The sequence below is a fragment of the Solanum lycopersicum genome, chromosome 11 (assembly GCF_036512215.1).
Source record: "Solanum lycopersicum chromosome 11, SLM_r2.1".
NCBI classification, from domain to species: domain Eukaryota; kingdom Viridiplantae; phylum Streptophyta; class Magnoliopsida; order Solanales; family Solanaceae; genus Solanum; species Solanum lycopersicum.
In genome coordinates this window covers 4,304,638-4,317,788 of record NC_090810.1, presented here as the reverse complement: position 1 = coordinate 4,317,788, position 13,151 = coordinate 4,304,638, and the positions used below count along the sequence as shown (strand labels likewise).

At 34.4% G+C, this 13,151-nt stretch overlaps 1 protein-coding gene across 2 annotated transcripts; it reads right to left on the bottom strand.

Annotated features, from left to right (window-relative positions):
• Position 1: 1 nt before the first annotated feature.
• LOC101263268 (nucleobase-ascorbate transporter 11) lies at positions 2–11,875 on the bottom strand. 2 transcript variants are annotated; one of them, XM_004250475.5, is made up of 10 exons: positions 7,676–11,875; positions 4,322–4,419; positions 4,054–4,224; positions 3,746–3,846; positions 3,442–3,577; positions 3,003–3,053; positions 2,490–2,777; positions 1,694–1,928; positions 715–995; positions 2–490 (listed from the first exon to the last, which is right to left on the bottom strand). In XM_004250475.5, exons 1-10 carry the CDS (start codon positions 8,382–8,384, stop codon positions 269–271), a joined length of 2,292 nt encoding a protein of 763 aa, XP_004250523.1. In that variant the 5' UTR covers positions 8,385–11,875; the 3' UTR covers positions 2–268. The 2 variants fall into 2 exon arrangements, with proteins under 2 accessions (XP_004250523.1, XP_010312652.1); XM_010314350.4 differs by lacking the exon at positions 3,003–3,053.
• Positions 11,876–13,151: the final 1,276 nt, after the last annotated feature.

Sequence of the window (13,151 nt, the reverse complement as noted above, 5' to 3'; positions counted from 1 at the left end):
CTACAAAAAGTATTTCAATATAATGCTTCCATTCATCATAACCAAAAAAACAACTTACATTTCTATATATAAGAAGAATTAATTAACAGTTGAAATATATATGGAATTGCCCCATATAATACTATATTTTGGTGAAATCTCTGTAACCTCCTTGTGTATACCTTTCACCTATTTTAGCTACACTCTTTCTAAGCTATGCTTTGAATAACAAATTTCTTCCCTGAAGTTTGGCATGAAGCAAAAACAAAGTTTTTTCTTTTGCATTTCATCATGTGCCAACACATTTGGCCCAGTGGAAACACCTTGCTACTCTACTCGGTAACGAGTAGTCTAAGAGGGAAGAAGGATCTGTCATAATGTCTTCAGCCTTTGACCACGCATACACTCCTCGTTCTTGTCTGCTTCCAGGGACAGTGTTGTCTAAAACGAATGCTACTAATAGTGTGACCACCATGTTTAAGGACAGAAGTGCATTCATTGCAAAATTGAACTGTCAACAACACAAGGAAGAAACCAGACGTAAGTTGAGTAAAAAGTACATCTTCTATAGAATTCCGTTGTTATACACAAATTCCATGTTATACCAAATTGTGTGCAATCAGAGGCGGAGTCAGGATTTCAACTTTATGGGTTCTAGATTTTAAAATGACGAGTTCATGTGATAGTACAGATTTAACTAAAGGACAATAACAGAAGTCTTTAAGATGAACTCACTTGTGAATTTCCGGTATGTACTGGTCCATTGGATGCTGCTGCATAAGGAATTAGATAGCCAGGCAAGATTAGGCCGGTCTCTGGTGCATACTGCTGAAAATAAGCGGGGACCGACAAACCAAAGAACAAGGATACACCAACAATTATAATGTTTCGGGAACTTGCATTTTGTGTATACTGCAATGTAGATAGTCCCAGAGCCACAATAAGAGCCCATGTGAAGCACAGTACCGCGGCTGCCAATGCTTGTGGTATAGAAGCAAGAATAGCACCAATTTTACCTACCACATCAGTTAAGAAATAAGAGGTTACATGTCTTTGCTAATGAACTTGCTAGCTATTCAAAGACGTCTTCAAGGCAACATCGTTTAGGCATTTTTCATATTAATAGAAGCAAATAACAAGAACAAAAATGTTCAGTATCTAAAAGAATAGACCAAGAAGGCAGTGCGATTTATGAAGCATAGCACTTAAAAACTTATCGAGAGGCAGAGCCAAGATTTGAAGCTTACGGGTTCGGGATTCTAGTTCTTTTAAGTTACTAGGTTGTTCTAAATTAATAACTAGTACATATCCTCAATAGATTTCCTAAGACAAATACAGGATCAGGACCAAAGCTACTAAGTTCGACCGAACCCGTAAGCTCAACTCTAGCTCCGCCACTGAATTTATTTGAACAATGCTACATGTTCCATTGATGAAAGTCTTCTTTATGGTTGAACTGCTAAATAGCAGGTTTCTGTCTCTCGTGTTTTCACATTTATTAACAAAATTCATGAACCAGGACAGTATTGTAAAGGGAGAACGGAGACGAAGAAAATCTTGCAATGCCTCTTTTCCATTCATCTAACAAGTATAGAAATTTCCACAGAAGCGGACTAAAAAATAGAACTCGGGGAGTACTAACTAGAAAAAAAAGAAGGGATAGGATAAGCTTTTTCCTGCTTCAATGAAGAATTGGTCTTTCATTAAGTCATACCTACAAAGGAGAATAGGATTAAAAGTACTGCTCCAAGCTGTACAGCCCTTCGGTTTGCTACTTTCGTTGCATTGATCGTGTGTACATTCTCTGTCAAAGTTGTTGCCCCAGTACCCGTTCCCCAAAGTCCAGCCAATACACTACAGAAACCTTCCAGACCAATCCCCCTGCTGACTATACCTGGGGTTGGGGGTTTCAAATTGATTCGTATTGCGGCGGAGTGATAACTTCCAATCTACAATGTGCAAATCTTAATCAATAATTAGTCTTGAATTATGACAGATAGTAAGATCAGTAAAAGACAACTTTTTTTCTTTTCAAGAGTGAAGGATCAAAAACACACCAAATTTGAGTTCCTTGCCTAAACTATCAAGTGAGCGAATTTCCCAGCTATCACCAAATGTTCATTGAAACACACCTCGATCCTGACTAGATAAAATGTGTTTCGATAAACATTTGGTGATAGTTCAATTATGAAACTTGATAAACAAGATAATTCAGGTGTGTTTTTGACCCTTCGATCTTCTCAAAGAGCAACATGAAAGATTTTACAGGAACCAAAAACAACAAAGAAGGAAGTTTTTCCTTTTTAAATCTTGCTGGTGAAATGCTGGTCAGCATAGAGAAAAGAAGAGTAAGATTCCTTTTCCTCTTATAATAAATTATAAAAGAAGATGATATGCCAGAACCCAGAAGTGCCAAATTGTGAAAATGAGACCTAATGTTGGTGACACACTTAACTAGAATGATTTCGATACCATAAATGACACATTTACACAGGTAACTGCTAACTCACCGAGTCAATGGAAGCAACCAGTGACACAATAACCATAATGATTGAAGTTCGTAACCGAAAGGTCGGTATACCCCATTGGAAAGGGTAAGGAATCCTGACCCAGGCAGCAGTTCTCATAGCATTGGAGACATCAGTCCTACAATGCCTCATTGTATTTGCATGCTTTTGACAAGCATCAATAAGGATGTTGGAGTTTGGTATGTCGGGGCTACAACCCTTGAAGTTGTATGCACCACCAGCTGTCAAGAAAAACGCATACGCCCAAATGATCATAACACTAACAGGGACCTGCAATAATTCTTTTTGTTCGTTAGAAAACAGATGAACATGTGATGACAGTTTCCGTAGTAGCTGAAAAATCATAATACATCTCCCAAAAGAGTTCTCCATAAGAAAAGTCTTGGACTAAATCCACTAATATTATCTTGTTCGGAGGCTCCCGTCTCAGACACCCCTCCACCTCCCAAAAGAAAATATTCAAAGAGAAAATAAGAGGAAGCAGAAACTACGTACAGCATATATACGAAACACTCGGTAACCAAAAATGGATATTCCTCCAAGGTACTGTAAAGAGAAATGACAGAATATAGTTAGTGAAAGAAAACAAAATCTATACTAGAGCTCAGAAGTGAGACACTGAAAACCTATGTTACTCTGACTCTTCAAAAATGTCGATAGGTGCATGTCGGATCCTCCAAAAATAGTGTATTTTTGGAGGATTTGATACGGTTCACGGGTGTGTCAGTATTTTTGGAGTTAGAGCAACATAGCTGAAAATCAGCTCATCATCTGATATTTAAGAGAGTATCTTATCCATGCCAATACAAAGCATTTTTCTTTAAAGTTCTATCAAGTAAGAAAGATTTCAGTAAATAAATGGAAAAATTCACCTATGCAAGTCGTATACCAAAAACAAAACTTATGATCATAAAACATTCATACAGCTACCTACCAAGGTAAAAATAAGGATAAGTAGTATTTGAGGAAGGCTGATTTCTACACAACTACCAGCTTGTGGAAAGCCATAGCTAAAAAATGCTAAACCCACTGCAGCTACTGTTGGTGCGACCACAACGGGATTTACTAACCTGCAGGATATGTTCTTAAAACATATTGATTAATTCTCGGAAGTGTCTTAAAAATAGAACTAAAAGACTGATCAAGAAAGTCATATTTGTGAAATACAAGCTCCTACAAGGAAATTACAAAAGGGGGGCTGGTCAAGAAGGATAATGAGTAAAGAGCTCAAATATTACCGTAGAAAAAGGGACATCAAACCACTGTAACCCAAGAAGCTCTGGAAAATCGATCCAACAATTATAGCTCCTTGTAACTCCCTCATTATGTACCTAAATTTCTGTGGACACCCAAAAAGTTTCCATCAACAAAAACCATCATCTATTACAAGAACATGTGTGTGTGTGTGTGTATATATATATATATAAAATTTCACGTGCAGTCAATATTGAGGGGTAGAGACGTTATTTCCAATAGACCATCGACTGATATATAAAAAACATTTACCTAAACAAAGTCTCACTAGGATGACTTCATTTTAACTTACATGATCAGCAAGATTCCGGTACTCCTCAGAATTCATGATAACTAATGCAGGAGCCAAATATACAAATGAACTCCCTTGAACTAACGGCAGACGGGTGCCAAAATATGAGTGCAGTATTGTGGTAAGGCCAGACAATAGCAGCACTGTGGAAACCACATCAGCAGTGTCTTTCTGTCACCACATGGAAAGAGAAATCAATGAGAATGACAAAAAACTTGCTAACTAGATTCTAATAATTCAAGATGTAAGTTCATAAGAAACAACTCACATCACTTCCACCCATGGTGGGAACAGTAATCAGAGGGATAAAAATAAGTGAACCAGCCAATGACAAATAGTGCTGCAACCCATAGAACATAAGAGGCACTGCAGTTTAAAGACCAAAAAGTGGTCAACAGTGATCAACATAGAATCACAGGAGATCATGCATCTGAATAATTTCACCATGAAAAGTCTTTGCTACTTCATCGTGAATAAAATTCACCATGACATTTATATTATACCATATTCTTTGACAAGGGTAACATAATTTATACCACACGTGTAATTATTCATTTTTTTCCAACAGAGACAATTTTGTGATAAAATAACATAATTTTTGTTGAAGTGTGTGACCATCTCATCTAAATGCTTAAGCTACTATTACAGAGAGCACATTTTTATGATTCTACATTAATCAATATACAACAGAAGCTTCAGAGATCTGTTTATTTAGTCAAAATATCTTGATTTTAGCAATGACTGTTACAGTGCAAACCTATCAATGCAAATTGGATGAGGACTTAAATGCATACAACGATTTCTTGGAATGCAGCTAGTTAAAAAAGAATTTTATATTTGGTTCAAAATCAAGAGAATACAACTTCGCCACAGAAAGAAAATATGGGAAAGTAATGGCAAAACAGAATGGTAAAAACTTACCTCCAACAGGCGTTTACATCAACCCAATGAATGCAAGGCATGTGTCATGCATATCACTTTATTGGTTTGGTGTAAACGCCAGGTGAGGGAGGGTGAATATTTACCAACAAAAAGTGCATATAAACTATCTTTGTTGTTTCCCTTGGTGAACTGAACCAAAATAAACTGTGCTTCTTTATAAATTCACTTCTTTAATCTATGTCTATACTACACTAAAAGTTAGAAGCCCTAAGTGTACTGTTGAACTACCAAAATATCCATTGAAAGTCGACATGCCATTTTACTCTTCACCACCACGGAGTAAAATTACCTTTGATTTTATGATTAATTTGAACTACATTAAGCAGGGTAAATAGGAAGAGATCTTGTATCTACCAATACTTATTGTTGATGTGGTAATTATCTAAATTTTATTTACAATAATTACAATGTCAGTTTTTCCACATTTCAACTTCAATTTATTTGCCACCATTAATAACATTCATGTATAACCTTTTCACATCCTTTATTGCACTTTATAAAAGTGCATAGCTATGTGTTTGTTCACTTTATCATTTTCTCTTGTTTATATCAGAGCATTACCATTTGCAAGTTCCCTTTTCTTCATAATATCCTATTGCTCTTCCGTCTGGCATATCTTCTTAGCACCATTTGCAATAGACAGATAATTTTATATCTTTGTTTGTTAGTTGGCTTTCTAAATAGATAAATTTAAGTTCTACTTGTTGCCTACTATCTAGGAGTAAAAACATACCCGCACCGCATCAAACCACATCAACTTACCACGATTGAGTAATTTCATAATGTGAGAATACGTATCAATTAACCATGGTTATGTGAAAGAAGTCTGTGAAAACAAGTGTCTTGCATGTATGTGAAAGAAGTCCATATGCAAGCAAATATCTTGCATCTATTGGTTTGGTGTAAGCACCAGGTGTGGTAAAAATCAACTCGCACCCAATGTATACACCAAGCCAATGAATACATATCACATACACTGTGATCATTGAACCATAGTTAATTAATACACATTCTCACATTACTTTATCATTATCCATGGTAAATTAGTATATGTTGATCAACCACCAGGTGTTGGTAAGTTTTTACCATTAATTAATCATCCGATCTCATAATTGAACGATGGTAAATACATATTGCAACCAATGTTTACACCAAATCAAGCACTTCACATTTAACCTTAGCATCCAAAATTAAGTTGAAAATACATATCACTTAACCCTGATTAAGTGATAAATATGTGTATGAAAGATGTGTTTTGCATTCATTAGGTCGGTTTAAACATCGGATGCATATAAGATTTTACCATGGATTAGTGGGATAAATGGTCCATCTACTCTTGATAGACATTTTAGTATTCAATTTTAGACTTAAGGTTTCCCCAGTTTAAATATAGTATCAATAGATAGATTAGTTTCCAATGGTGAACCTATGTTTATGTCTACTGTAAGATGTCTAATTCATTTTTCTTAATAGTGATAAGTTGTCTACTGTACATTGTCTGAGGTGGCTTTAAAATGCTTCTTATGCTTGAATTTACTTTCCACAAATGACCTTCTTAAGATTATACCCTTTCAATCACAGCTCGGACTCTCTGAAATTGTTGTCGCACCCGTGTCGGATCCTCTAGACATCCACAACTTTTGGAGTATCCAACACACACACCCATCAACATTTTTTAAGAGTCCAAGCAACATAGATTTCAATTCGGATCAAACAAGGCAATCTAGAAATATAGCAGTGTACTTCAGTGTTTGAAGGCAAAGTGAGAAAAAGAAAGAGAGGTGTGGGTGTCCTTATTTGGTGATAGTGTAAAAACCAAAAGGTGTTTGTTCATTTAGTTGGTGATCGAATGAAAAAACAAAGTGCTTTTTTCATTTTTGGTGATAAGAGTGAAAACCAACTCAGCACTGTTGGTAGTGAATGCTAGAAAATACAGATTTTACTCAAATTATAAAACTTCAAAATGTTTGAGATATAACATCCTTGTGTTCCAAGGGAACTCGAGCAGGCACAATATTTGTGATATGAACCAGCATAAAAATTCCTCCACTCCTTTACTTTCTTGCAATTTATCTCTTCATACTTGTTCAACTGAAAAACTAATGAGTTTGTTATGCAGCTTATTTATCTCAGTTTTCAGTCGACTAAATCAAACTAAGTCTACTCAATTTGGAGCTCACAGGCCACTAACCTCTTGTGTTTTCAGAAGGAACGTTCTGTACAAATTTAAGCAAGACAGATAATTACAGTTCCTTATATCAAGGATTGAATGTGTTATTGTGATTGCACATAAATAAATAAAAAGCCACCCATTCAAATTTCACTGATTCACCTACATTACTCGATCTATGCTGCTCGGATCCTTCAAAAATATTAGCAGGTGCATGTTGGATCCTCCAACAATAGTGCATTCCTGGAGGATCTGACACGGGTGAGGCAGCATTTTGGTTAGACTGAGCAACATAGACTGAGATATTTCTCCCTGCTTCGCTTTGTGCTCTACTTATGTGGTCACGGAACAGCCTCTTCTTAGTGATGATATTCTAAAAGATTCTTAATTTCCGCGAAAATCATTTGACATAAAGACACTAGAATAAGAATCACAACCAAGTGTAAGGGAAAAATGATTAGTTCAAGTCGGAGACCATACAACAATGTTAAAAGCAGAATAAATACTAACCAACACCCGGATTTTCCCTTAATCCACATTTCATCCGCGGAGACTGATGCCACCCTCCGTAACTAGGGTCCTCGCCATTGGGATATATGCCCATTCCTACTTCTTCATCCACATTGCCGTCATCCTTCCGTGGTACTTCTGTAACTGGAGTAGCTGGTTGAGCTATGTGTCCATTCCCATTCCCATTAACAGCTCCATTAGCACTATCACCATCATTGCCATTCTCATTCCTAGCATCTTTCCTCTCCTCATTATGACCTCTCAAAATAGGCTCCATCTCAGTTCTCCTCCCAAGATTTTCACCTTTTCCTCTTCCTCTTCCTCTTCCATTTCTCAAACCCTCGTTGTTTGACCCGGAAATTGGCTCGATTTCAACCCCTCTATTCCTTGCCCTTCCTAAAATAGGATCAAGCTCAATCTTTGGAGATACAGTTTCAGTTTTATTAACCCCTCTTTCCAAATCAAATCCAACATTCTCATTACTACTCACATTCAGATCTCTACCATTATCAAAATCCCTCCTACTATGACCACCACCTCTTTCAGTCTCACCAGAAAAAGTTGTTGACACAAAACCAGTCCTCTTAGCCCAAGATTTCAACTCTCTAGGATCATAACCTTTCTTTGGTACAAAAGGCTCAATCTTTGGATTTACCCCCTTTTGCCTCTCCATTCTTTCTTTCATGTCTGAGTTTGACCCACCTTCCATTTCACTATTTCCTCAAATGGGTATCAAGAAAACACCAACAAAATCAATTCTCTCACCCCACCACACAAAAACAAGAAAAGACCAAATCTTTAAAGCAAAGAACTAAAGTTTCAACTAATGCAATAAAAGGGTGTCAATAAAACACCAACAAAATCAAATCTTTCTTCTGCTTCACCCACCCCCACTACACAAAAACAAGTAAAGAACAAATCTTTAAAGCAAAGAACTGAAGTTTCTGATAATGCAATAAAAGTGTCAATAAAACACCAACAAAATCAATTCTTTCCTCTGGCTCTCTCACCCCCCACAACCCAAAAACAAGAAAAGAACAAATCTTTAAGCAAAAAAAGAAGCACTAATGGGGTTGTCAGAGTGAAGTTAACATGATTTTTCTGAGCTCTTTCAAACCATTAATGGCTACTGCTTAGCCAGTAAGAGCTCAAAATACTACTACTACTATATTACTGCTCAGTTGTTGCTATCAACAAGCTTAAGTTTCTTCTTGGAATAGTGTGGAAGTGTAAAGACAAGAGTGCCATTATTGTGTAAGTTGCCGTTGAAAAATAGCGAGGTTTGTTATCCGTTGAGATTATTTTCTTAAATTTCATGTCAAGTTTAAAGTCAAAAACAAATAAATTAAAACGAAAAGATACATACAATTATGTCACTTTTTCAAAATTATGTGATTTGGCTCCCTTAGTTTTCAAGCATGTTGTCCCTTAGTGAGTTCATGTTGTCTTTACCTAGTAAAAGGAAAACAATTTGTCTCTTCTCTTGAGTGATTCATGGACTTGGTGATGAATGATGATTGTCACATTTTGTTGAAAAGGAACATTTTAGTTGGTTTAGGTTCATTAGGTTTAAGAGAATATTTTTTTTTAGATATTCAAATTAAATTATGTATCTAAACATATTTAGTTCATATATTTATTTTTTTAAAATTTAAATTAAAAGTGTCTTATTGAAAAACTTTTTAAAATTGAAGTATTTAATCGAAATATAACTTAGTTCGAATGTTAAAATAAAATATAATAACAAGTTTAAGGGATTAACTATTTATTAATTCTTCCTTTCTTTTACATGATATTGTTCATGTAACTAATCCATTCTACGTAATCAGTACAAATGGCGAGTAACTTTTGTAGTTATCAGAATTAAATAAGAAAATTATGATTATAGGATAATTTTTTTAAAATGATATTATATATCTTATAAGTATATCAAAACGAATAAATTGAAATTTACATCGAAAGCTCTTATATTTAAAGTAGAGTGTTCCCTAATAAAAGTGTTTCGAAGAGTGAAAATAAGAAAGTCATTTAAAAAAGCTGGTAGATCATTCTCAAATTTTTAAGACAAAAAGGTACTCAAGATATACATGAAAAAAGGAGATTTTAGTGATTGATTTCCCTAATCTTGATTTTTCTCTAAATTTAATTTCTGTTTAGTGACTGATATTGACAACTCACTGAGATTGTACCAAACTTTGTATTTAAAAAATTATTTCTTACATGAAGTGAAACGGACACAAGAGCTTTTAATGTGCAATTTAGTAAAGATCGAAAACAAAATAATATATAGTTAGTAAGCCATGTGCAAAAGTATAGCACTAAATAAGTATTTAAACCATATGTTAATTGTCATGATTTGGTTGGCTAGAAATTAATAGGTGATAATAAAGTTTAACAAGAAATAAAGTGTTATTATTAGTGAAAGAAAGCATAAAATTCAAAGGCCTTAATGGAAGTGTTGATTTGAAAAAGTAATGTAAGAAAGCCAAGTAAAATGAAGTTTATTTATCCACGAGAATTGTAACAGAGCGATAAGTATTCATTTATCTTTATTTAGATGTCTTAGCTTTTTGATTTTGGGGGTTATACCCTGAATATGGAATAATCACTAATTGTTTGATTTTTCATTTCAAATTCAAAATTAATCAAACTCTAATACAAATATCGAATAAGTAAAAGGGTAGAAAGTATTGTCTATTCTACCAACAAGATTCACTATGAATTTTATATCTTGAAAAGATATCAAACTAATCAGATTTAAGAATGGGATCCTAATAATTACAATCTATAATAGTGTGTATATATATATACTAATTATATGTTTTTTTTTTTACAATCTTAAGAAACAAGATAAGATTGGCACTTTGGAGTTGTTGATGATGATGATGCATAACCAAACAAAAGTTCTTTGACTTCATCATCTTGTCTTTGCTACCATTCTACTTCTCATATTCTCTTGGACTCTTTTTTTCTGTTTTCTTTCTTTTACTCGGTGTTCGATACTTATTTTAAAATCTGAAATTTAAATTAAATTTTTTTACAAAGTATCATTAAAGGTACAAAGTAATTTTATCCTTTAATATTTAGACAAATAAAAAAAAATCGCCTAATATTTTTGCTTACCAGAACATAATCAATTTCGAATGGTTTTCCTTCAAAATACAAGCTTAAATCCATTGGAACTTTGGATTTTCATTCTCTTTTAAAATTATTGCAAATCCTTTTTGCTCAGACAAATAATTTAGAAAGTTTATCCTTTTATACTTTTTCAATGCAAGAAACTGCCTTTTAGAGATCAGATTAACATAAAATTAATTGAATTTATTATATTAAAGCCAGATAAAAGTTTCACAGATTCTTAACAGTAACCTTTACAATTGATATCCTGTAAATGTTTGATTGGAGTGAATCTTACTTTATTGCTCTCTTTCCAAGATCCTCATCTTTCCTCAAATCTCTTTTTATCATGATAGAGATTTACGACGTTTATTGAGAACATGACTTTATATGATAGAATATTGGGATCAAATTAGAAATAAAAAAATGACTAGGTAGTCGATCGTTGTCGAACATGGCTCATCTGCAGTATCTTTTGTTTTTCGTTCTAGTACAGGTTAAGGGATCAACAAGACTAGGGAACTAGCCATGATGGCAATAAACATTCAACTTATTAGTCTTCTATAAGTAATTTGGACATCTCCTAGTGCAAAAGTATGATAAAGATGTGCTTTTGTGAGATAAAGATTGGATTCTAAAAGATGTGTGTGTGTGTGTGTGTACACAAAAAGGAGATGAAGAGTGATTCAGACTCTAGAACACAAGAAAGATCATGTGCAACATTTTTGTATTTCAAGGTAACAACAGCCCATGCTTTGTCATTTCACAATATATCTGACATCCCATATATACAATGCCAATGAGAATTTGAAGCTTCTCTTGAATGCTAATAATGGTCAATGATTAGATAAGAAGTGTAACCTAAGAAAGTGGGAGTTTTAATCTCCATGGTATGGCTAAACGGTTAAGGCATCCAGATTGTAGTCCCAACTACAACACTTGGTGTGATTCCACCTGTTCTATTAAGGTGAACAACATTACCTTGGCAACCTGCCTGCTCGTATACTTTGACAGACCGTCTGGTGGATCAGTGAAGGTATGCGTAAGCTGGTCAGAACACCAAATATGACAAAAAAGAAGAAGTATAGAAAGAATATTTATGATGCTAGAGCAAGAAATTAACAAAAGATAAAAGTAGAGCTAGCCGCAGGTCTTAGGTTCACAGAATGGAAGCAAAATCATTCTCTTATAGTGAGTCCAAAATCAGTGGCAAAGAACAACCATAAACAAGAGTTAATAACATCATGCTAACTAGAATGATGAAGCAACATGGAACTGCCAAATATGTGGAAGCTATATCAATCATAAACCACTAGCAGAAAAGATCACATGCCTTCTCAAGAACACATTTTGTCATATTGAAGAACGCAACTGTATCACTGATTAGCTGATTGTAGAATATTTACCATTGAACAATATGTGTTAGATGTACTTCACTACTGAATCACATATTACTCCATGTATAAGTTCTAGTAAACCAACAACAACTTCAGAAAAGATAGTAATTTGGATGTAAGAAAACTTGCAAAATCATCTTCAATAAAAATCATCATAAGATCTCTTAGTGTGTGTCCTATATGACTTCCTAGAGAACTCAACTGTACATTTTCAATATCCTACGATATTTGACATGATGCATGAACCATTTTAAAGATTCAACGAAATGTTAGTAAATACATAACGACCTTTAGGATAAGGATATGCACTCATTCATATTAAGTTGAAGTACCCAAGCCTTCGTACTGGCGGAACATACCCATGTCCTACATGTGCTTAAAGGGAACTCCTTAAGAGGTAGTTAGGATCCGACTGTCAATTGCACAAGGCAGTATGGTAGACACAGAGGTACAAAAGAGGTAAGGCATACAACCTTCAAGTATAAGATATATGGCCTTACGTGTCAGGTGTTGGTACATGATACAAAAACGAGATAATTGCAAATGGAAACATAGTCAATAAGGTCTATATTAGTGCGCTATAAAACTGTACATGTTAGGGAACATAGAAATTTTGTCTTGAAGTTTTTAAATAACCAATAGAGAGAAATAACCTATCACTTCTCAATTTCTATAATATGTCCTCAACTTTCAAGCTAATTGTACTCCATCTTCATATCGTTATGGAGTCCTTTACAATCAAAAGAAAGAAAACATATACTCAAAAAGCATTTGCCTATGCCCTTCAAATCACCACCATACAGATCCTTCTCCATACATGCAAAAGTTTTTAAAACTTTAACGTAAACATATGAGAGAATCAATATCTACTTAGACCATAATATCACTAGATAACTAATTCTATACTTGGATAGAAATTTATCACATAGCATAAATTGCTGAAGTTAAGGCATATAAAGCTT